General features: G+C 40.0%; 1 protein-coding gene and 1 non-coding gene across 5 annotated transcripts in view; both read right to left on the bottom strand.

The window, feature by feature from the left end:
- Positions 1–21,789, bottom strand: part of STRN (striatin) — a 132,640-nt gene that overhangs the window by 16,393 nt on the left and 94,458 nt on the right. For all 4 annotated transcript variants that reach the window (XM_035272821.3, XM_017964417.4, XM_002757858.7 and 1 more), the window contains 2 exons: positions 5,753–5,928; positions 3,874–3,921 (listed from right to left, as the gene is read on the bottom strand). In XM_035272821.3, coding sequence (XP_035128712.1) covers positions 3,874–3,921; positions 5,753–5,928 — 224 coding nt within the window. The remainder of the gene's footprint in view (positions 1–3,873; positions 3,922–5,752; positions 5,929–21,789) is intronic.
- Positions 3,122–3,223, bottom strand: LOC118147572 (U6 spliceosomal RNA). The gene has a single exon (XR_004734020.1). It is a non-coding gene; the product is annotated as a U6 spliceosomal RNA (small nuclear RNA).

Here is a 21,789-nt window from a genome sequence, read left to right as displayed (position 1 = left end):
ACTCTGAATGAGACTGCATTCCTGATTTGGTACTCAGCTTGGGCATTATTTGTGTACAGAAATGCTACTGATTTTCATACACTGATTTTATATCCAGAAACTTTGCTGAAGGTGTTTATTTGATTTAGGAGCTTTTGGGCAGAGACTATGGCATTTTCTAGGATAAAATTATACAGTCTGCAAACAGAGATAGTTTGACTGCCTTTGTTCCTATTTGGATGCCTTTTCTTTTTCTTGCCTGACTGCTCTGGCTAGGACTTCCAGTACTATATTGAATAGGAGTGGTTCTCATACCTAGAATATACAGCTAACCAGGGAGGTGAAAGATCTCTACAAGAAGAATTACAAAACATCCTTATCTTGTTCCAGGTCTCAAGAGAAACGCTTCCAGATTTTGCCTGTTCAGTGTGATGTGGGCTGTGAGCTTGTCATAGTTGGCTCTTAATATTTTGGGGTACAATCCTTCAACGCCTAGTTTGTGGAGGGTTTTTAAAATGAAGCGATGCTGAATTTTATCAAAAGCCTTTTCTGCATCTATTGAGATGATCAAGTGATTTTTGTTTTTAGTTCTGTTCATGTGATGAACCATTGATTTGTGTATGTTGAACTAAGCTTGCAACCCAGGGATAAAGCCTACTTGATTGCAGTGGATTAGCTTTTTGATATCCTGCTGGATTTGGTCTGCTAGTATTTGAAGATTTCTGCATCTATGTTCATCAAGGATATCGGCCTAAAGTTTTCCTTTTTTGTTGTGTATCTGCCAGGTTTTGATATCAGGATGATGCTGGCCTCATAGAATGAGTTAGGGAGAAGTCACTCCTCCTCAAAATTTTTTTGTTGTTTTTTGGGTGGAGTTTCGCTCGTCGCCCAGGCTAGAATGCAATGGCGATCTCGGCTCACTCAACCTCTGCCTCCCAGGTTGAAGTGATTCTCCTACCTCAGCCTCCCAAGTAGTTGGAATTACAGGTACCTGCCACCATGCCTGGCTAATTTTTTTGTATTTTTAGTAGAGATGGGTTTTTACCATGTTGGGCAGGCTGGTGCCAGCTCTTCTTTATGTGCTTGGTAAAATTCAGTTGTGAATTCATCTGGACCTGGGCTTTTACTTCTTGGTAAGTTTTTTATTACTGATTCAATTTCAGAACTCAGTATTGGTGTGTTCACAGTTTGAATTTCTTCCTGGTTCAGTCTTGGGATGTTGTTTTCAGGAATTTATCCTTTTCTTCTACATTTTCTAGTTTGTGTGTGTACAGAGAGGTATTCATAATAGCCTCTGGTTTTTGGTTTTTGTTTTTTTAATTTCTGTGGGGTTGGTGGTAATATTCCATCTATCATTTCTGTTGTACTTGGATCTTCTCTTTTTTTCTTTATTAGTTTAACTAGTGGTCTACCTATCTTACTTATTGTTTCAAAAAACCAAATTCTGGTTTTAATGATCTTTTACATGGTTTTTTTCTGTGTTTCAATTTCATTCAGTTCAGCTCTGAGTTTGGTTATTTCTTGTCTTCTGCTAGCTTTGAGGTTGGTTTTCTTTTGTGTGTGATGTTAAGTTGTTAATTTGAGATCTTTCTAACTTTTTGATGTGGGTGTTTAGCACTATAAACTTCAACACACCTTTAGCTGCCTCCTAGAGATTTTGGTATATTGTATCTTTCGTTTCATTAGTTTCAAATAATTTTTTGATTTCTCCCTTAATTTCATTATTTGCCAAGAAGTCACTCAGGAGCAGGTTAATTTCCGTGTAACTGTATGGTTTTGAGCCATCTTGGTATTGATTTCTATTATTTATTTATTTATTTCAGACAGAGTATTGCTCTTTTGCTCAGGGTGGAATGTAGTGGTGTGACTTTGGCTTACTGCAAACTCCACATCCCAGGCTCAAGTGATCATCCCACCTCAGCCCTCCGGGAGCGGGGACTACAGGAGCACACCACCACTCATGGCTGATTTTTGTATTTTTTGTAGAGATGGGGTTCTGCCACACTGCCAGGGCTGGTCTCAAACTTCAGAGCTCATGCAATCCACTCACCTCCAGCTTCCCAAAGTGCTGGAATTATAGGCGTGAGCCCCTGCACCCAGCCATTGATTTCTATTTTTATTGTATTTGGTCTGAGAGTGTGGTTGGTACGATTTTAGTTTTTCTAAATTTGCTGAGAGGAGTTTAATGGCCAGGAGTGTGGTTGATTTTAGAGTATGTGTCATGTGCAAATGAGAAGACTATATATTCTGTTATTTTGGGGTAGAGAGTTCTGTAGATATATGTTAGGTCCATTTGGTCAAGCTTCAAGTTCAGGTCCTGAATATCTTAGTTTTCTGCCTTGATGATATAATACATCCAGTGCGTTGTTAAAGTCTCCTGCTATTATTGTATGGTTATCTAAATCTCTTTGATGGTCTCCAAGAATTTACGTATCTGGGTGTTCCTGTATTGGGTGCATATATATTTAGGATAGTTAAGTCTTTTGTTGAATTGAATTCCTACCCAACATGTAACGCCCTTCTTTGTCTTTATTGATCTTAGTTGGTTTAAAGTCTGTTTTGTCTAAAATAGCAAATCCTGCTTTTTTCTGTTTTCCATTTGCTTGACTGATCGTTCTCCATCCCTTTTCTTTGAGTCTATGGGTGTTACTGCATGTGAGATGGGTCTCTTAATGACAGTATATAATTAGGTCTTGGTTCTTTATGCAACTTGCCAACATGTGCCTTTTAATTGCGGCATTTAGCCATTTTACATTCAAGGTTAACATTGATATGTGCGCATCTGATCCTGTCATGTTGTTAGCTGGTTATTACATATACTTCATTGTGCAGTTGCTATAACGTGTCAGTAGTTTATGTAACTAATTGTGTTTTTGTGGCGGCTGGTAATATTTCTTTTGCTTCCACATTTAGAAAAAATATGAAACCATTTGGCCAGGCGTGGTGGCTCATGCCTGTAATCCCAGCACTTTGGGAAGCCAAGACGGGCAGATCACTTGAGGTCAGACTTCAAGCCAGGAGTTTGAGACCAGCCTGGCCAACAGGGTGAGAAACTCTGTCTCTATTAGATCATGCCACTGTACTCCAGCCTGGGCAACAGAGTGAAACTTCATCTTAAAAAAAAAAAAGAAAGAAAAGAAAAAAAAATATGGAATTCTTCATGAATCTCTGTCATTCTTGCACTGAGGCCTCACTAATCTCTGTATCTTTCCAATTTTAGGGGACGTGCTGCCAAAACAGGCACTTGAATATTTTAATCCAGCTTATATGAGGGAAAAAAGCTGGAAATTGTTTTTTTTTTTGTTTTTTTTTTTTTTTTTTGAGACGGAGTTTCGCTCTTGTTACCCAGGCTGAAGTGCAATGGCGCGATCTCGGCTCACCGCGATCTCGGCTCACCGCAACCTCCGCTTCCTGGGTTCAGGCAATTCTCCTGCCTCAGCCTCCTGAGTAGCTGGGATTACAGGCACGTACCACTGTGCCCAGCTAATTTTTTGTATTTTTAGTAGAGACGGGGTTTCACCATGTTGACCAGGATGGTCTTGATCTCTCGACCTCGTGATCCACTCGCCTCGGCCTCCCAAAGTGCTGGGATTACAGGTGTGAGCCACCACACCCGGCCCTGGAATTTCTAATATTTAAACCTAGTTGCCTCTAGTTTAAAGATATAAGTATGAACCTCATTTAAACATCATGTAAATAAAATCTAATTTAAGCACAAATCCCTATTTGGCAGCGATGAACTTAGTTTTAACATTATATTATCTGCCAATTTCTGGTACATTTAAAAAACTCTCGAATACAAACACTACCTAATAAGTGAAAGAAAATAAAATATCCTAATCATGCTGTTTTGCAATAATTTTGGTTTATGATAAAGAAAAAACACATACTTACTTATGGGCTCTGAATGTATAGATAGGTTCTACATCAAGAGAAGTGCTCCTAAATCAAAGAGAGATAACTGTTACCACTCTAAGTTTCAGTAGTAAACAGTATAATTAAATATATGTCATAAAATTGCCTTTAAAAATACAAACATTATGGGATTATACTATCCTAACTACACGGTACATAAGAAAGATCATTTAATACCAATTTTACTTTCATGGCATCAAGAACAAGATTCTTGTTTAGTAATAGTATCCTGTTACAGTATTTTTAGCCCTGTCATAATCTATTTGACTAATGGAAAAGATAGCTTCATTCAAGAGAAACAACTTTGGGAAGATAAATTTCTGAACTCAACTTCCAGTTCTGTCACTAACTGGCTAACTTTAAGCAAATTATTTACTCTTTCAGAACTTCAGATTCCTCTGTTTAAAACCAAACAGAAAAACGGGAGTAACACCAAATAATCACAGGATTAAACAGGATTCTACAATTGAGAAGACACCACAGGACACAATCATGCACAGAGCAGGATATCAACAAATGGTACTTTTATTTCCTTGCCTTTCCAATAAGGTTAATATGTCTATCCTCCATACTGTATAGACTGCCCAAATTATCAGTTTATTCATTACTCAGAACTCCATTATTATAGGTATACTATCCTCTAATACTGGCTATAACTTTGATGAAAACTGGATTTAAAGTCATGTACTTACTGTTTCTACATTATATTGCAATTATTTATAGACACGCTATCTCAGAATGTACAACCTGGAAACCATTTTTCTCTTTTGAAAACACCTAATCTATATGAGGGTCAACCTGGTTTTAGTAATATGTGGCTGAACTTTCTGAAGTAGACTGATAAATCAAGTATTTCATCTACCCTATGTATGACACAGCATAAATGACACTGATCTCTCTTTTTTTTTTTTTTAAAGATGGGGTTTCACCATGATGGCCAGGCTGGTCTTGAACTCCTGACCGCAGGTGATCCACCCACCTCGGTCTCCCAAAGTGCTAGGATTACAGGCATGAGCCACCGTGCCCGGCTGACACTGATCTCTCTTAAACCAGGGGACAGATTTCCTCCATTGGTAGTAAAATTTTTGTAACCTCCTCTATTTGATGTTTAGTGATGACTCATAATAACAAAGTGCCTGACGCTGCAAAAGGGCCTTTGCTGGCAGATGCTGAGTTGTTTTTTTTTTTGACATGTGATCCAAAGTAGGAGAGGAGTTCCAATAAGGACTCAAGCAAGTAGAGTCAGGTTTAGCTATGTAACTTTTAAAGGGTTTATACTAACTCAACGTCTATCCATGCTTAGACAGGAACTAAGGGGCCAAGGTAAGCACTAGCAGTTAAATTAGCCTCTTGAGTCCAAACATATTGGTGGGTATGGAAAGTACCTCAACTCTCAAGGCCAAAAGATAAGACCAAGGAGAGGTCCTCCACCCATCCCAGTGAGGCTTTACTCTGCTCTACCCCGTAAGTCTAAATCTAGTAAACAATAGGGCAAGGTGGAGGTGGAGATTTGATCATTTTAAAGATACATATACCTGTTTATAAGAACAGTCAAAACCTTCAGTATAGCTAAGGGGCTCCCCAAATATAGCAGTCATTTAAAAATACTGTTATGTATAAGAACTGTAATCAGTACTCATAAACCCTAGGGAAACCATCAGATAATACCGTATCTTCCTAAGCACCAGTTTTCTAACCTAACATTAAGTTGTATAAATGAAAAAACACAATATAATTACATAACATGGAAGAAAGAACTAGAAGAAATGTTTGGGAAATTTAATAGAAATAATAAAACGTAGTTTTCTGCTGAAAATGTTAAAAACATTCAAATAATTTTAAAGTAGAATATTCTCACTTTTTGGCTGGGGCTGTTTTCTGCAAATTCCACATTTTTAATGTGTGATCCTCTGACGCTGTTATCAAAACAGGCTCAATGGGATGGAAAGCAAGGGCTCGGATGCCATCAAAGTGACTTCTTAATGTAAACTTAGGGTTCCATGTCTTCCTCAATGCATCTTTATTGTTCGCTATCTATTAAAGAAACAAAACAAAGATACCTACGCACTTAGTTCAGGATAGAAGGAAAAATGTGCATTTCAACATTAATTCTTGCTGATTTGTCACAAAACCATCACTTTGTAATTTTTAAAACAACATAATTTTTATCCCTAAATAACCAAACCAAGAAGCAAACTTAGCAATAACCCAACACCAGTTTTCTTTGAAGAATCATTAAAGGTATATTACAAAATCAGTTAAAATAATTCAATATAAAAAGTGAATCAAATTATATAAAATAGATCTTTACTATAATGCTAAATAAAACCAAATAATTCAACACAAATTATAGTATTCAATTATAATCTTGGGAACGACAACTCAAGATGGCGCTGTGAGAACAACCCAGGATTGAGGCTCTCGCTGGATGTGCAGAGTAGGTGAGTCAGGAACGCATTTCCAGACGGACCTTTGTTGCCCACAGAACGGGGAAATTCCCAGATATAAAACAAAGGTGGGACGCAAGCCAGAGATCTTGACTGGTGTAGCCAGCAGCCGGTGCGGCTGCGGCCCGCGTTGGAGTGCAGAGGCGCTCCACAGAGGTCCGCACAAAAGCGCACTGTTCCAGGTGCCCTGTTGAACTGGCAACCTGAGACCTGAGAGGGCTTAACTTGAGACTGAATGGGACTTGAACAGTGAGCCAGCCCAGGACAAAGCGTTAGGGGTAGCGCAGTGCAACAAACAAAACGGGATTCCAAACGCTCGCTGTTAGGAGGTTACATTAAGGTGCAGGTCCATGCGGGAGGGGCGTCGGTCATTACCGAGGCAATCAGCCCCTACTGAGGTACACGCCCATTGCTGACTCAGCCTGCCGTTGCCGAGGCAACCCGGCACAACAGAGAGACTCCGCCGCAGGGCGGAGCCCGCGGCTGCAGGGCGGAGACCGCAGAAACGGTAAACCTCACACCAGCAGGGCGGAGCCCCGGCAGGACAAGACTGCCTCCTAGCTGGGCAGGACAACCCGGCAGACACTCAAAGATAAAGCACCAACCCCTTCAGAAAGAGCAGCTGAGAAAAAAAGGGCATTTTTTGAGTTCTGTTGCAGTAGAACTAAACATAGCAGCCTAACAGCCCTGAATGAACATCAGAGCTCACAGCTCAGCACTTGAGCTACTATAAAGTACGGACTGTCTCCTCAAGCAGCTCCCTGACCCCTCTATATCCAAAAGACTGACATTTGGCAGACATCATTCTGGGACAAAGATAGCAGAAAAAGAAACTGGTAGCATCCCTACTGTTCCGCAGCTGCTATAGGTGTACCCCAGACAAGCAGGGCCTGGAGTGGACCTCTGCAGTCGTACAGCAAAAGGGCTAGACTGGTAGAATGAAAACCAAGTAACAGAAATACTTCATCATCAACAATCTGGGGGTCCACCCAGAGACCCAATCGAAAAGTCAGCAACTACACAGACGACAGGTGGATAAATCCACAAAGATGGGAAGAAACCAGAGCAAAAAGGAGGAAAACACCCGAAACCAGAACACCTCGCCTCCTAGAAAGGAATAAAACTCCTCACCAGCAAGGGAACAAAGCTGGATGGAGAATGGCTGTGACGAAATGACGGAATTAGACTTCAGAAGGTGGATAGTGAGAAACTTTTGTGAGCTAAAAGAACATGTTTCAAATCAATGCAAAGAAACTAAGAACCTTGAAAAAAGATTCGAGGAAATGATAACAAGAATGGATAACTTAGAGAGGAATATGAATGAATTAAAGGAGCTGAAAAACACAATACGAGAACTTCGCGAAGCATGCACAAGTTTCAATAGCCGAATTGACCAAGCAGAAGAAAGAATTTCAGAAGTCGAAGATCAACTCAATGAAATAAAACAAGAAACCAAGATCAGAGAAAAAAGTACAAAAAGGAATGAACAAAGTCTCCAAGAAATGTGGGACTATGTGAAGAGACCTAACCTACGTTTGATAGGTGTACCAGAATGTGACGAAGAGAATGAATCCAAGTTGGAAAATACTCTTCAGGACATTATCCAGGAAAATTTCCCCCACCTAGCAAGACAGGCCAACACTCAACTGCAGGAAATACAGAGAACACCACAAAGATATTCCGCAAGAAGAGCAACCCCAAGGCACATAATCGTCAGATTCAACAAGGTGGAAATAAAGGAGAAAATACAAAGGGCAGCCAGAGAGAAAGGTCGGGTCACCCACAAAGGAAAGCCCATCAGACTCACAGCAGATCTCTCGGCAGAAACTCTGCAAGCCAGAAGAGAGTGGGGGCCAATATTCAACATCCTTAAAGAAAAGAACTTTCAACCCAGAATTTCATATCCAGCCAAACTGAGCTTCAGAAGTGAAGGAAAAATAAAATCCTTTGTGAACAAGCAAGTACTCAGAGATTTTGTCACCACCAGGCCTGCTTTACAAGAGCTCCTGAAAGAGGCACTACACCTAGAAAGGAGCAACCAGTACCAGCCATTCCAAAATCACACTAATTGCTAAAGAACATCAACATAATGAAGAATCTACAACAACTAAAAGGCAAAACAGCCAGCTAGCATCAAAATCGCAGTATCAAATTCACACATAACAATACTAACCCTAAATGTAAATGGACTAAATGCACCAATCAAAAGACACAGACTGGCAAATTGGATAAAAATCCAAAACCCATCAGTGTGCTGTATCCAGGAAACCCATCTCGCATGCAAGGATACACAAAGGCTCAAAATAAAGGGATGGAGGAAGATTTACCAAGCAAATGGAGAGCAAGAAAAAGCAGGAGTTGCAATTCTCATCTCTGATAAAATAGACTTTAAAGCAACAAAGATCAAAAGAGACGAAGAAGGCCATTACATAATGGTAAAAGGATCGATACAACAAGAAGAGCTAACGATCCTAAACATATATGGACCCAATACAGGAGCACCCAGATACATAAGGCAAGTTCTTAAAGACTTACAAAGAGACTTAGACTCCCACACAATTATTGTGGGAGACTTTAACACCCCACTGTCAATATTAGACAGATCAACCAGACAGAAAATCAACAAGGATATCCAGGGCTTGAATTCAGACCTGGAGCAAGCAAACCTGATAGACATTTACAGAACTCTTCACCCCAAATCCACAGAATATATATTCTTCTCAGCACCACATCACACCTACTCTAAAATTGACCACATAATTGGAAGTAAAGCACTGCTCAGCAAATGCAAAACAACTGAAATCATAACAAACAGCCTCTCAGACCATAGTGCAATCAAGTTAGAACTCAGAATTCAGAAACTGACCCAGAACGGCACAGCTTCATGGAAACTGAACAACTGGCTCCTGAATGTTGACTGGATAAACAACGAAATGAAGGCAAAAATAAAGAAGTTCTTCGAAACCAACGAGAACGAAGACACAACATGCCAGAATCTCTGGGACACATTTAAAGCAGTCTCTAGAGGAAAGTATATAGCAATAAGTGCCCATATGAGGAGAATGGAGAGATCCAAAATTGACACCCTATCGTCAAAATTGAAAGAGCTAGAGGAGCAACATCAAAAAAACTCAAAACCCAGCAGAAGACAAAAAATAACTAAGATCAGAGCTGAACTGAAGGAGATTGAGACACGAAAAACCCTCCAAAAAATCAATAAATCCAAGAGCTGGTTTTTTGAAAAGATCAACAAAATAGACAGACCACTAGCTAGATTGATTAAAAAGAAAAGAGAGAACAACCAAATAGATGCAATAAAAAATGATAAAGGGGAAATCACCACAGATTCCACAGAAATTCAAACCATCATCAGAGAATATTACAAACAACTCTACGCACATAAGCTAGCAAACCTGGAAGAAATGGATAAATTCCTGGACTCCTATGTCCTCCCAAGCCTAAACCAGGAGGAAGCTGAAACTATGAATAGACCAATAACAAGGGCAGAAGTCGAGGCAGCAATTAAGAGCCTACCACACAAAAAAAGCCCAGGTCCAGACGGGTTCACAGCCGAATTCTACCAGACACACAAAGAGGAGCTGGTACCATTCCTTCTGAAACTATTCCAAATAATCCAAAAAGAAGGAATCCTTCCCAAATCATTCTATGAGACCAATATCATCCTGATACCAAAACCCGGCAGAGACCCAACAAGAAAAGAAAACTTCAGGCCAATATCCATGATGAACAGAGATGCGAAAATCTTCAATAAAATATTGGCAAGCCGATTGCAACAGCAAATCAAGAAACTTATCCATCATGATCAAGTAAGATTCATCCTAGGGATGCAAGGCTGGTTCAACATATGCAAGTCTATCAGCATAATTCACCACATAAACAGAACCATAAACAAAAACCACATGATTATCTCAATTGACGCAGAGAAGGCATTTGACAAAATTCAACAGCCCTTTATGCTAAAAACCCTCAATAAACTCGGTATTAATGGAACATATCTCAAAGTAATAAAAGCTATTTATGACAAACCAACAGTCAATATCATACTGAATGGGCAAAAACTGGAAGCATTCCCTTTGAAATCCGGCACTAGACAAGGATGCCCTCTTTCACCACTCCTATTCAATATAGTACTGGAAGTTCTAGCCAGAGCAATCAGGCAAGAAAAAGAAATAAAGGGTATTCAAATAGGAAAGGAGGAAGCCAAATTGTCTCTATTTGCAGACGACATGATAGGATACCTAGAAGACCCCATCGCCTCAGCCCAAAAACTCCTGAAACTGATAAGCAACTTCAGCAAAGTCTCAGGATATAAAATCAATGTGCAAAAATCACAAGCCTTCCTCTACACCAATAACAGACTTAAAGAAAGCCAAATCAAGAACGAACTGCCATTCACAATTGCTACAAAAAGAATAAAATACCTTGGAATACACTCACAAGGAATGTAAGGGACCTCTTCAAGGAAAACTACAAACCACTGCTCAACGAAGTCAGAGAGGACACAAACAGATGGAGAAACATTCCATGTTCATGGTTAGGAAGAATTAATATCGTGAAAATGGCTATACTGCCCAAAGTAATTTACAGAATCAATGCTATACCCATCAAGCTACCATCGACTTTCTTCACAGAACTGGAGAAAACCACCACGAACTTCATATGGAACCAAAAGAGAGCCCACATAGCCAAGTCAATTCTAAGCAAGAAGAACACAGCGGAGGGCATCACACTACCGGATTTCAAACTATACTATAAGGCTACAGTAATCAAAACAGCATGGTACTGGTACCAAAACAGATATATAGACCAATGGAACAAAACAGAGGCAACAGAGGCAACACAACATATCTACCACCACACAATCTTTGATAAACATGTCAAAAACAAGCAATGGGGAAAGGATTCCCTGTTCAACAAATGGTGTTGGGAAAACTGGCTAGCCATGTGCAGAAAGCAGAAACTGGACCCCTTCCTGACACCTTACACTAAAAGTAACTCCAGATGGATTAAAGACTTAAACATAAGACCCGGCACAATAAAAACCCTAGAAGGAAATCTAGGCAAAACTATCCAGGACATAGGAGTAGGCAAGGACTTCATGAACAAAACACCAAAAGCATTGGCAACAAAAGCCAAAATAGACAAATGGGACCTAATGAAACTCCACAGTTTCTGCACGGCAAAAGAAACAGTCAATAGAGTGAATCGGCAACCAACAGAATGGGAAAAAATGTTTGCAGTTTACCCATCTGACAAAGGGCTGATATCCAGAATTTACAAACAACTCAAACAGATTTACAGGAAAAAAACAAACAAGCCCATTCAAAAGTGGGCAAAGGATATGAACAGACACTTCACAAAAGAAGACATATATGAGGCCAACAATCATATGAAAAAATGCTCATCGTCACTGGTCATTAGAGAGATGCAAATCAAAACCACATTGAGATACCATCTCACGCCAGTTAGAATGGCGAACATTAAAAAATCTGGAGACAACAGATGCTGGAGAGGATGTGGAGAAAAAGGAACACTTTTACACTGTTGGTGGGAGTGTAAATTAGTTCAACCACTGTGGAAGTCAGTGTGGCAATTCTTCAAGGCCTTAGACATAGAAATTCCATTTGACCCAGCAATCCCATTACTGGGTATATATCCAAAAGGCTATAAGTCGTTCTACTATAAGGACACATGTACACGAATGTTCATTGCAGCACTGTTTACAATAGCAAAGACTTGGAATCAACCCAAATGCCCATTGATGATAGACTGGATTGGGAAAATGTGGCACATATACACCATGGAATATTATGCAGCAATCAGAAATGATGAGTTTGTGTCATTTGTAGGGACATGGATGAATCTGGAGAACATCATTCTCAGCAAACTGACACAAGAACAGAAAATGAAACACCGCATATTCTCACTCATAAGTGGGTGATGAAAAATGAGAATGCATGGACACAGAGAGAAGAGTACTAAACACTGGGGTCTACTGGGGGGAAATGGGGAGGGCCAGTGGGAGGGGGAGGTGGGGAGGGATAGCCTGGGGAGAAATGCCAAATGTGGGTGAAGGGGAGAAAGAAAGCAAAACACACTGCCATGTGTGTACCTATGCAACTGTCTTGCATGTTATGCACATGTACCCCCAAACCTAAAATGCAATAAAAAATAATAATAATAATAATAATAATCTTGGGTAAGAGTTGAAAAACTAAGTTATCTTTAAACTTGCTAACATTTTAAAATATAGTTTTGCGATTTTAAATACTGTCTAATAGCTAAATTTTCTTCATCAAACTGGAAACAAAGTTGATAAACTGAAAACATAAAATGTTAAAAACGGAAGCAACAACACAAATAATGCATTCCACTGGTAACACACACATTATGTTCTTTCCCTCCATGGTAACTCAATCTCAAAAATGAAAAAAAAGCACTATTTTTTCATTCCCATTATATAACAGAAAAGCTGAAGAAATAGATTTTATTTGACTTTACACTAGCACCCTATGATATGAATGCTTCACACTCCAAGGCTAGCAACCAGACTAAGCTTAAATAAGAGTAGCGAAAGTATAGTCATGTGCCACATAACTACATTTTCGTCAACGATGGACAACATATATGATGCTGGTCCTATAAAATTATAATGGAGCTGAAAAATTCCTATAATGACATCATAGCTGTTTTAATATTGTAGCACAATATATTACTCACGTGTTTGTGGTTATGCTAGTGTAAACAAACCTATTTGTGCTGCCAGTCGTATTACAGTCTAGCATGTATAATTATGTACAGAACACAATACTGGATAATGATAAACTACTGTTATTGGTTTATGTATTATAATTTTTATTCTAGAGTATATTTATTTTACTTATTTTTAAAAAGTTAACTGTAAAACAGCTTTAGACAGGTCCTTCAGGAGTATTCTACCAGAAGGCATTGTTATCATAGAAGATGACAGCTCCTTGACTGGGATTTCCCCCTGAAGGCCTTCTAGTGGGTTAAGATATGAAGGTGGAAGAGAGTGACACTGATGATCCTGACCTTGTATAGGCCTAAGCTAATATGCATGCTTGTGTATTCATTCTTAACAAAAAAGTTAAAAAGTAAAAATAAACATTAAAAATTTTAAAAATAGGAAAAAGCTTATAGAATAAGGATAAAAAGGCAGACAATATTTTTCTACAGCTATACAACGTGTTTGTGTTTTAAGCTGTATATTACAAAAGAGCCAAAATGTTTAAAAAAATTAAGTTTACAAAGTAAAAAATTACAGTAAGCTAAGGTAAAATTATTATTGAAGAAAACTTTTTAAATATATAATTTAGCACAGCCTAGGTGTACAGTATTTACAAAGTCAACAGCAGTGTATAGTAATGTGCTGGACCTTCACATTCACTCACCACTCACTCACTGACTCACTAAGAGCAACTTTCAGTCCTGCAAGCTCCATTTGTGATTAAGTGTCCTATACAGGTATCCTTTTATAAAACTATACACACATAAAAGTATTTTATAAAAATACACTGTATTTTTACTACATCTTTTCTATGTTTAGACATGTTTAGATACAAGCTTACCATTGTGTTGCCTACAGTACAATAACATGCCATATAGGTTTGTAAAGCCTCTACCATCTAGGCTTGTAAGTATACTCTAGGATGTTTGTACAACAATGAAATTCCCTAATGTTCATGATGTTCATTTCTCAGAACATATCCCCATCATTAAGCAATGTATGACTGTACTGGTAGAAGACTGAAGAAATACTACTTATTTACAAATGACAAAAATACAGCAATACTAACAACAGCTATTATTTTGGGCATTGTTCATTATTTTAATCATTATTGAAAATACTTCATCTGCATTAACTCACTTAATCCTCAAAATAACTCTCTGAAAAAGGAATTAACATTATCCCCACTTCATACACTAGACACAACAGGAAAAGAGAAGTTAAGCGCCTTGCCCAAAAAACCCTGCTAGTAAGAGGAAGGGCTTGGATTCAAACCCAAGCAGTCTGGATATGGAAGTAACCCTCAATAAAAAATCTGCAGAAAAAAACTGGATAGAATATGTCAAATTAGGATAATAAGAGAACATAAAACACATCCTGCAAGGAACTACTGTAAGTACTGGGGCTGGTTATTCTGGAAGAAAAAAAGCTGACTTGAATCATAACTGCTCTTTTTAAACACCTGGAAGGCTTTCATGTGAAAAAGCAATCTGATTCCTTCTGAATGTCTTAATGTGGTAGGCAGCCATTACGATGGCCCCAATCAGCCCCACTTCCTTAGAGTTAAACCTTATATAATTCCCTCCCACATTATGGGGTTGCTCTCTGTCACCAATAGCATATAGCAGACGTGAGAACAAGTGACTTCCAAAATTAAGTTATAACATCTTCCATCTTGAGTGTTCTTGCTCTCTTCACATGCACTCACAGTGGGGAAAGCCAGCTTCCACAATGAAAAGCCCATGGAGAGACCTATGTGGTGAGGAACTGAATTCTTTGGCAATAGCCAGCAAAGAACCAAGCAAGGCCTCCCAACCACAGGAAGAGCTTGAAAGCAGATCCCCACCCCACTGCAAGTCGAGTCTTCAGGTGAGACTGCAGCTCTTGCCGACATCTTGACTGCAACTACACTGGAGACACTAAGAATCGCTTGACTAAACTACTTCTGTATTCTTAACCCACAGAAACTATGAGATGATAAAGGTTTCTTTGTTTTAAGCTGCTAAGTTTTGGCCTAATTTGTTACATATCCACAGATTACTGATATAATTATGAAACCACGAACTACTTTTGGAAACGAGGTGACAGACATAACACCAAGTTTTTTAATAATTAAAAGCTATGAAAAAAGAAATCAGCTTTCTCTGGAGAGAGAACTAAGTTCTATTACATACTGGAAAAACTCTTTGTGGGGCTAGAATAGAGGGAAGAACAGTATCTAATGGGAACTTCTGCTTCTGGCCATGATGGATCAGGTACTACAAACTACCTCTGCACTAAGGACAAGCAGAAAAGCAGAATACAAAAAAACAGATAACAAAATAAGAAAAACCAGGCCAAAATCCAGAGGAAAAAAGAGGCCTAAAAGGTAAGCACAATATCTGTTTTCCCCTCATACACTGTTTACTGATTCCAGAGGAGATGGCTGAGAGGCTAAGCAGTGTTTTTGACAGCTTTGAAGTGTCATGGGGATGCAATTTGATGAACCTGCACGTAAGGGTGGACTATAAGAAGCCAAGGCCTTGCAGGGACTGTAAAAATTTTAAATGGAGTTAAAAAAAAATTTTTTTAATGGAGTAAAGTGATCCCAGATCCCAGATGTAGTAGCTGCATACATCTGAGAAAAGCAGCATAAATTATAGCATTTGGTCTGAAGTTATTTCTACAGACAATTTTTCAAATAATAGTTTCTTGAAAATAAAAAATAATCATGTATATAAGGATGTAAGACAATATAAATGAAAATGAGCAGAAACAACACATATTAGTAAAAGAACTACAAGGTTTCCAATTCAACTTTAAAATAATCATGATTTAGCTGGGTGTACTGGTGCACGTCTATAATAGCCCAGCTACTAAAGAGGCTGAGATAGGAGAAGAGCCTGAGCCCAGGAGGCAGAAGTTGCAGTGAGTCAAGATCATGCCACTCCAGCCTGGGTAATAGACTAAGATTCTGTCTTTTAAAAAAAAAAAAAAAAAAAGTTTATTATGTTCAAGGAGATAAAAAGACAAGATTGAAAATTTGGAAGAAATCTGTAAACAATTTAAAACAAGAATTCAAGAAGCAAAAACTGTAAGACCTCAATAGATAGGCTTAACCACCACTACATATTACTGAAGAGAGAATTAGTAAACTAAAAGATGAGTCATAAAAAAATAAAGAAAGAGAATAGGAGACAAAGGTCACAGGAAGAAGGTATAAAACACATATAACTATATTCCAAAATAAGAGAAAGAGAGACAGAGGTGCAAAAGCGGTACTCGAAGAGAAATGTCTGAGAACTTCACAAAAGTGATGAAAATATATCAAGCCATAAAGATTCAAGAACTTCAAGAAACTTTAAAAAGGAAACCAAACCTTGGCTAAAAACAAAGACACAGATAATATTAGTGAAAAATATCAGACTACCATTAAACGACCAACAACAGAAATGATACTTGACCTTAGCAGAAAACATAAAAACAAAGACAATAAACTACTATGTTTGGAGTGAAAAAAAAAACACTCCCAGCTACTTGGGAGGCTGAGGCAGGAGAATTGCTTGAACCCAGAAGGCGGAGGTTGTGGTGAGCCGAGATCACGCCATTGCACTCCAGTCTGGGTAACAACAGCGAAACTCCGTCTCAAAAAAAAAAAACAACACCTCTGTCAACTAGAATTCAATATGCAATTAACGACTGACCCACTCAGGTCAATTACAAAGATATTACAGAAAACAAGACACAGAGAGAACTGGACACCAACAGACCTTCACGAAAGAGGAATACTAACTGTTCTCAGGTGAAAGAAAAGTGATCCCAGATGGACAGTCAGACATGCAGAAAAGAATTTTATAGAGAGGGGACTCAAGATGGCGCTGTGAGAACAACCCAGGATTGGAGCCCGCGTTGAATTCGCAAACGGTGAGTCAGTGCTGCATTTCCAGACTGATCTTTGTTGCCCACAGAACGGGGAAACTCCCAAGTATAAAAACACACGGGACGCCAGGCAGTAGGTCTACCTGGCAAAGCCGGCAGCCGGGGCGGCGGCGGCCGGCCCTACCCAGCAATCCCCACAGGGCGCGCTTGTCCGGGTGCCTTGTTGAACCGGCAACCTGAGACTTGAGAGGGCTGGACTTGAGACTGAAGGAGACTTGCACAGTAGCCCAGCCCAGGGGATTGCAGGAACAGATCGCTTGCGATACCCAGTGGGACGAACAAAACCGCGATTTCAAACTATCCCGGGCAGACGGTCCGAGACGCTCTGTGGGGGAAGGGCGTCCACCACTACGGAGGCAACCTGCCCCAACTGATATACGCGCCCACTGCTGAGGCAGCCAGCCGTTGCCGAGGCAACCCGCCCCAACTGAGATACACGCCCACTGCTGACGCAGCCAGCCGTTGCCGAGGCAACCCGTCCCTACTGAGATACACGCCCACTGCTGACGCAGCCAGCCGTTGCCGAGGCAACCCGCCCCAACTGAGATACACGCCCACTGCTGACGCAGCCAGCCGTTGCCGAGGCAACCCGTCCCTACTGAGATACACGCCCACTGCTGACGCAGCCTGCCGTTGCTGAGGCAACACGCTACAACGAAGAGACTCCGCCGCAGGGCGTGGCGGAGACCACAGCAGAGCCGGCAGGAACAGCGCGAATCACACAACAGCAGGGCGGAGCCTCGGCAGCCAAACAGTGGCTAGTCTGCCTTTGAGCTGGGCAGGACACCTGATCGGACATCCAAAAATAAAGCCCAAACCCCTCAACACAGAGCATTTGAGGAAAAAAAAAAAAGGGTTGTTTAATGAGCTGTGTTGCAGCAGAATCAAACATAGCAGCCTAACAGCCCTGAATGAACAACAGAGTGCACAGCTCAGCAATTAAACCCCTATAAAGTACAAACTGTCTCCTCAAGCAGCTCCCTGACCCCTCTATATCCAAAAGACTGTCATTAGGCAGGCATCATCCTGGGACAAAGAGAGCAGAAAAAGAAACTGGTAGCATCCCTCGCTGTGCCACGGCTACTAGAGGTGCACCCCAGACAAGCAGGGTCTGGAGCGGACCTCAACAGTCGTACAGCGAAGGGGCTAGACTGGTAGAAGGAAAACCAAGCAACAGAAATACTTCATCATCAACATTCTGGGTGTCCACTCAGAGACCCAAACGAAAAGTCAGCAACTACGCAGACGACCAGCGGACAAATCCACAAAGATGGGAAGAAACCAGCGCAAAAAGGAGGAAAACACCCGAAACCAGAACACATCGCCTCCTAGAAAGGACCAAAACTCCTCACCAGCAAGGGAACAAAGCTGGACGGAGAATGACTGTGACGAAATGACGGAATTAGACTTCAGAAGATGGATAATGAGAAACTTTTGTGAGCTAAAAGATCATGTATTAAATCAATGCAAAGAAACTAAGAACCTTGAAAAAAGATTTGAAAAAAGATTCGAGGAAATGATAACAAGAATGGATACCTTAGAGAGGAATATGAATGAATTAAAGGAGCTGAAAAACACAATACGAGAACTTCGCAAAGCAAACGCAAGTTTCAATAGCCGAATTGACCAAGCAGAAGAAAGAATATCTGAAGTCGAAGACCTACTCAATGAAATAAAACGAGAAACCAAGATCAGAGAAAAAAGCGCAAAAAGGAATGAACAAAGTCTCCAAGAAATGTGGGACTATGTGAAAAGACCTAACCTACGTTTGATAGGTGTACCAGAAGGGGACGAAGAGAATGAATCCCAGCTGGAAAATACTCTTCAGGACATCATCCAGGAAAATTTCCCCCACCTAGCAAGACAAGCCAACACTCAATTGCAGGAAATACAGAGAACACCACAAAGATATTCCGCAAGAAGAGCAACCCCAAGGCACATAATCGTCAGATTCAACAGGGTTGAAATAAAGGAGAGAATACTAAGGGCAGCCAGAGAGAAAGGTCGGGTCACCCACAAAGGGAAGCCCATCAGACTCACAGCAGATCTCTCGGCAGAAACACTACAAGCCAGAAGAGAGTGGGGGCCAATATTCAACATTCTTAAAGAAAAGAACTTTCAACCCAGAATTTCATATCCAGCCAAACTGAGCTTCAGAAGTGAAGGAAGAATAAAATCCTTTGCGAACAAGCAAGTACTCAGAGATTTTGTCACCACCAGGCCTGCTTTACAAGAGCTCCTAAAAGAGGCACTACACATAGAAAGGATCAATCAGTACCAGCCATTCCAAAATCACACTGAATGCTAAAGAGCTTCAACATAATGAAGAATCTACAACAACTAACAGGCAAAACAGCCACTTAGAATCAAAATGGCAGTATCAAATTCACACATAACAATATTAACCCTAAATGTAAATGGACTAAATGCACCAATCAAAAGACACAGACTGGCAAATTGGATAAAAATCCAAAACCCATCAGTGTGCTGTATCCAGGAAACCCATCTCACATGCAAGGATACACAAAGGCTCAAAATAAAGGGATGGAGGAAGATTTACCAAGCTAATGGAAAGCAAAAAAAAGCAGGAGTTGCAATTCTCATCTCTGATAAAATAGACTTTAAAGCAACAAAGATCAAAAGAGACGAAGAAGGCCATTACATAATGGTAAAAGGATCGATACAACAAGAAGAGCTAACGATCCTAAACATATATGGACCCAACACAGGAGCACCCAGATACATAAGGCAAGTTCTTAATGACTTACAGAAGGACTTAGACTCCCACACAATAATAGTGGGAGACTTTAACACTCCACTGTCAATACTAGACAGATCAACCAGACAGAAAATCAACAAGGATACCCAGGGCTTGAACTCAGACCTGGAGCAAGCAAACCTGGTGGACATTTACAGAACTCTCCACCCCAAATCCACAGAATACACATTCTTCTCAGCACCACATCACACCTACTCTAAAATTGACCACATAATTGGAAGTAAAGCACTGCTCAACAAATGCAAAACAACTGAAATCATAACAAACAGCCTCTCAGACCATAGTGCAATCAAGTTAGAACTCAGAATTCAGAAACCGACCCAGAACCGCACAGCTTCATGGAAACTGAACAACTGGCTCTTGAATGTTGACTGGGTAAACAACGAAATGAAGGCAGAAATAAAGAAGTTCTTCGAAACCAATGAGAATGAAGACACAACGTGCCAGAACCTCTGGGACACATTTAAAGCAGTCTCTAGAGGAAAGTATATAGCAATAAGTGCCCATATGAGGAGAATGGAGAGATCGAAAATTGACACCCTATCGTCAAAATTGAAAGAGCTAGAGGAGCAAGATCAAAAAAACTCAAAACCCAGCAGAAGACAAGAAATTACTAAGATCAGAGCTGAGCTGAAGGAGATTGAGACACGAAAAACCCTTCAAAAAATCAATAAATCCAAGAGCTGGTTTTTTGAAAAGATCAACAAAATAGACAGACCACTAGCCAGATTGATTAAAAATAAAAGAGAGAACAACCAAATAGATGCAATAAAAAATGATAAAGGGGAAATCACCACAGATTCCACAGAAATTCAAACCATCATCAGAGAATATTACAAACAACTCTATGCGCATAAACTAGTAAACCTGGAAGAAATGGATAAATTCCTGGACTCCTGTGTCCTCCCAAGCCTAAACCAGGAGGAAGCTGAAACTATGAATAGACCAATAACAAGGTCTGAAGTTGAGGCAGCAATTAAGAGCCTACCTCACAAAAAAAGCCCAGGTCCAGATGGGTTCACAGCCGAATTCTACCAGACACACAAAGAGGAGCTGGAACCATTCCTTCTAAAACTATTTCAAACAATCCAAAAAGAGGGAATCCTTCCCAAATCATTTTATGAGACCAACATCATCCTGATACCAAAACCCGGCAGAGACCCAACGAGAAAAGAAAACTTCAGGCCAATATCCATGATGAACATAGATGCAAAAATCTTCAATAAAATATTGGCAAGCCGATTGCAACAGCAAATCAAAAAACTTATTCATCATGATCAAGTAGGATTCATCCCAGGGATGCAAGGCTGGTTCAACATACGCAAGTCTATCAACGTAATTCACCACATAAACAGAACCAAAAACAAAAACCACATGATTATCTCAATTGACGCAGAGAAGGCAATTGACAAAATTCAACAGCCCTTTATGCTAAAAACCCTCAATAAACTCGGTATCGATGGAACGTATATCAAAGTAATAAAAGCTATTTATGACAAACCAACAGCCAATATCATACTGAATGGGCAAAAACTGGAAGCATTCCCTTTGAAATCTGGTACTAGACAAGGATGCCCTCTCTCACCACTCCTATTCAATATAGTACTGGAAGTTCTAGCCAGAGCAATCAGGCAAGAAAAAGAAATAAAGGGTATTCAAATAGGAAAGGTGGAAGCCAAATTGTCTCTATTTGCAGACGACATGATAGTATACCTAGAAGACCCCATCACCTCAGCCCAAAAACTCCTGAAACTGATAAACAACTTCAGCAAAGTCTCAGGATATAAAATCAATGTGCAAAAATCACAAGCATTCGTCTACACCAATAACAGACTTAAAGAAAGCCAAATCAAGAGCGAACTGCCATTCGCAATTGCTACAAAAAGAATAAAATACCTTGGAATACAACTCACAAGGAACGTAAGGGACCTCTTCAAGGAGAACTACAAACCACTGCTCAACGAAATCAGAGAGGACACAAA

The sequence above is a fragment of the Callithrix jacchus genome, chromosome 14, assembly GCF_049354715.1.
Source record: "Callithrix jacchus isolate 240 chromosome 14, calJac240_pri, whole genome shotgun sequence".
Taxonomy (NCBI): Eukaryota; Metazoa; Chordata; class Mammalia; order Primates; family Cebidae; genus Callithrix; species Callithrix jacchus.
This window is presented reverse-complemented; position numbering and strand designations above follow the sequence as displayed.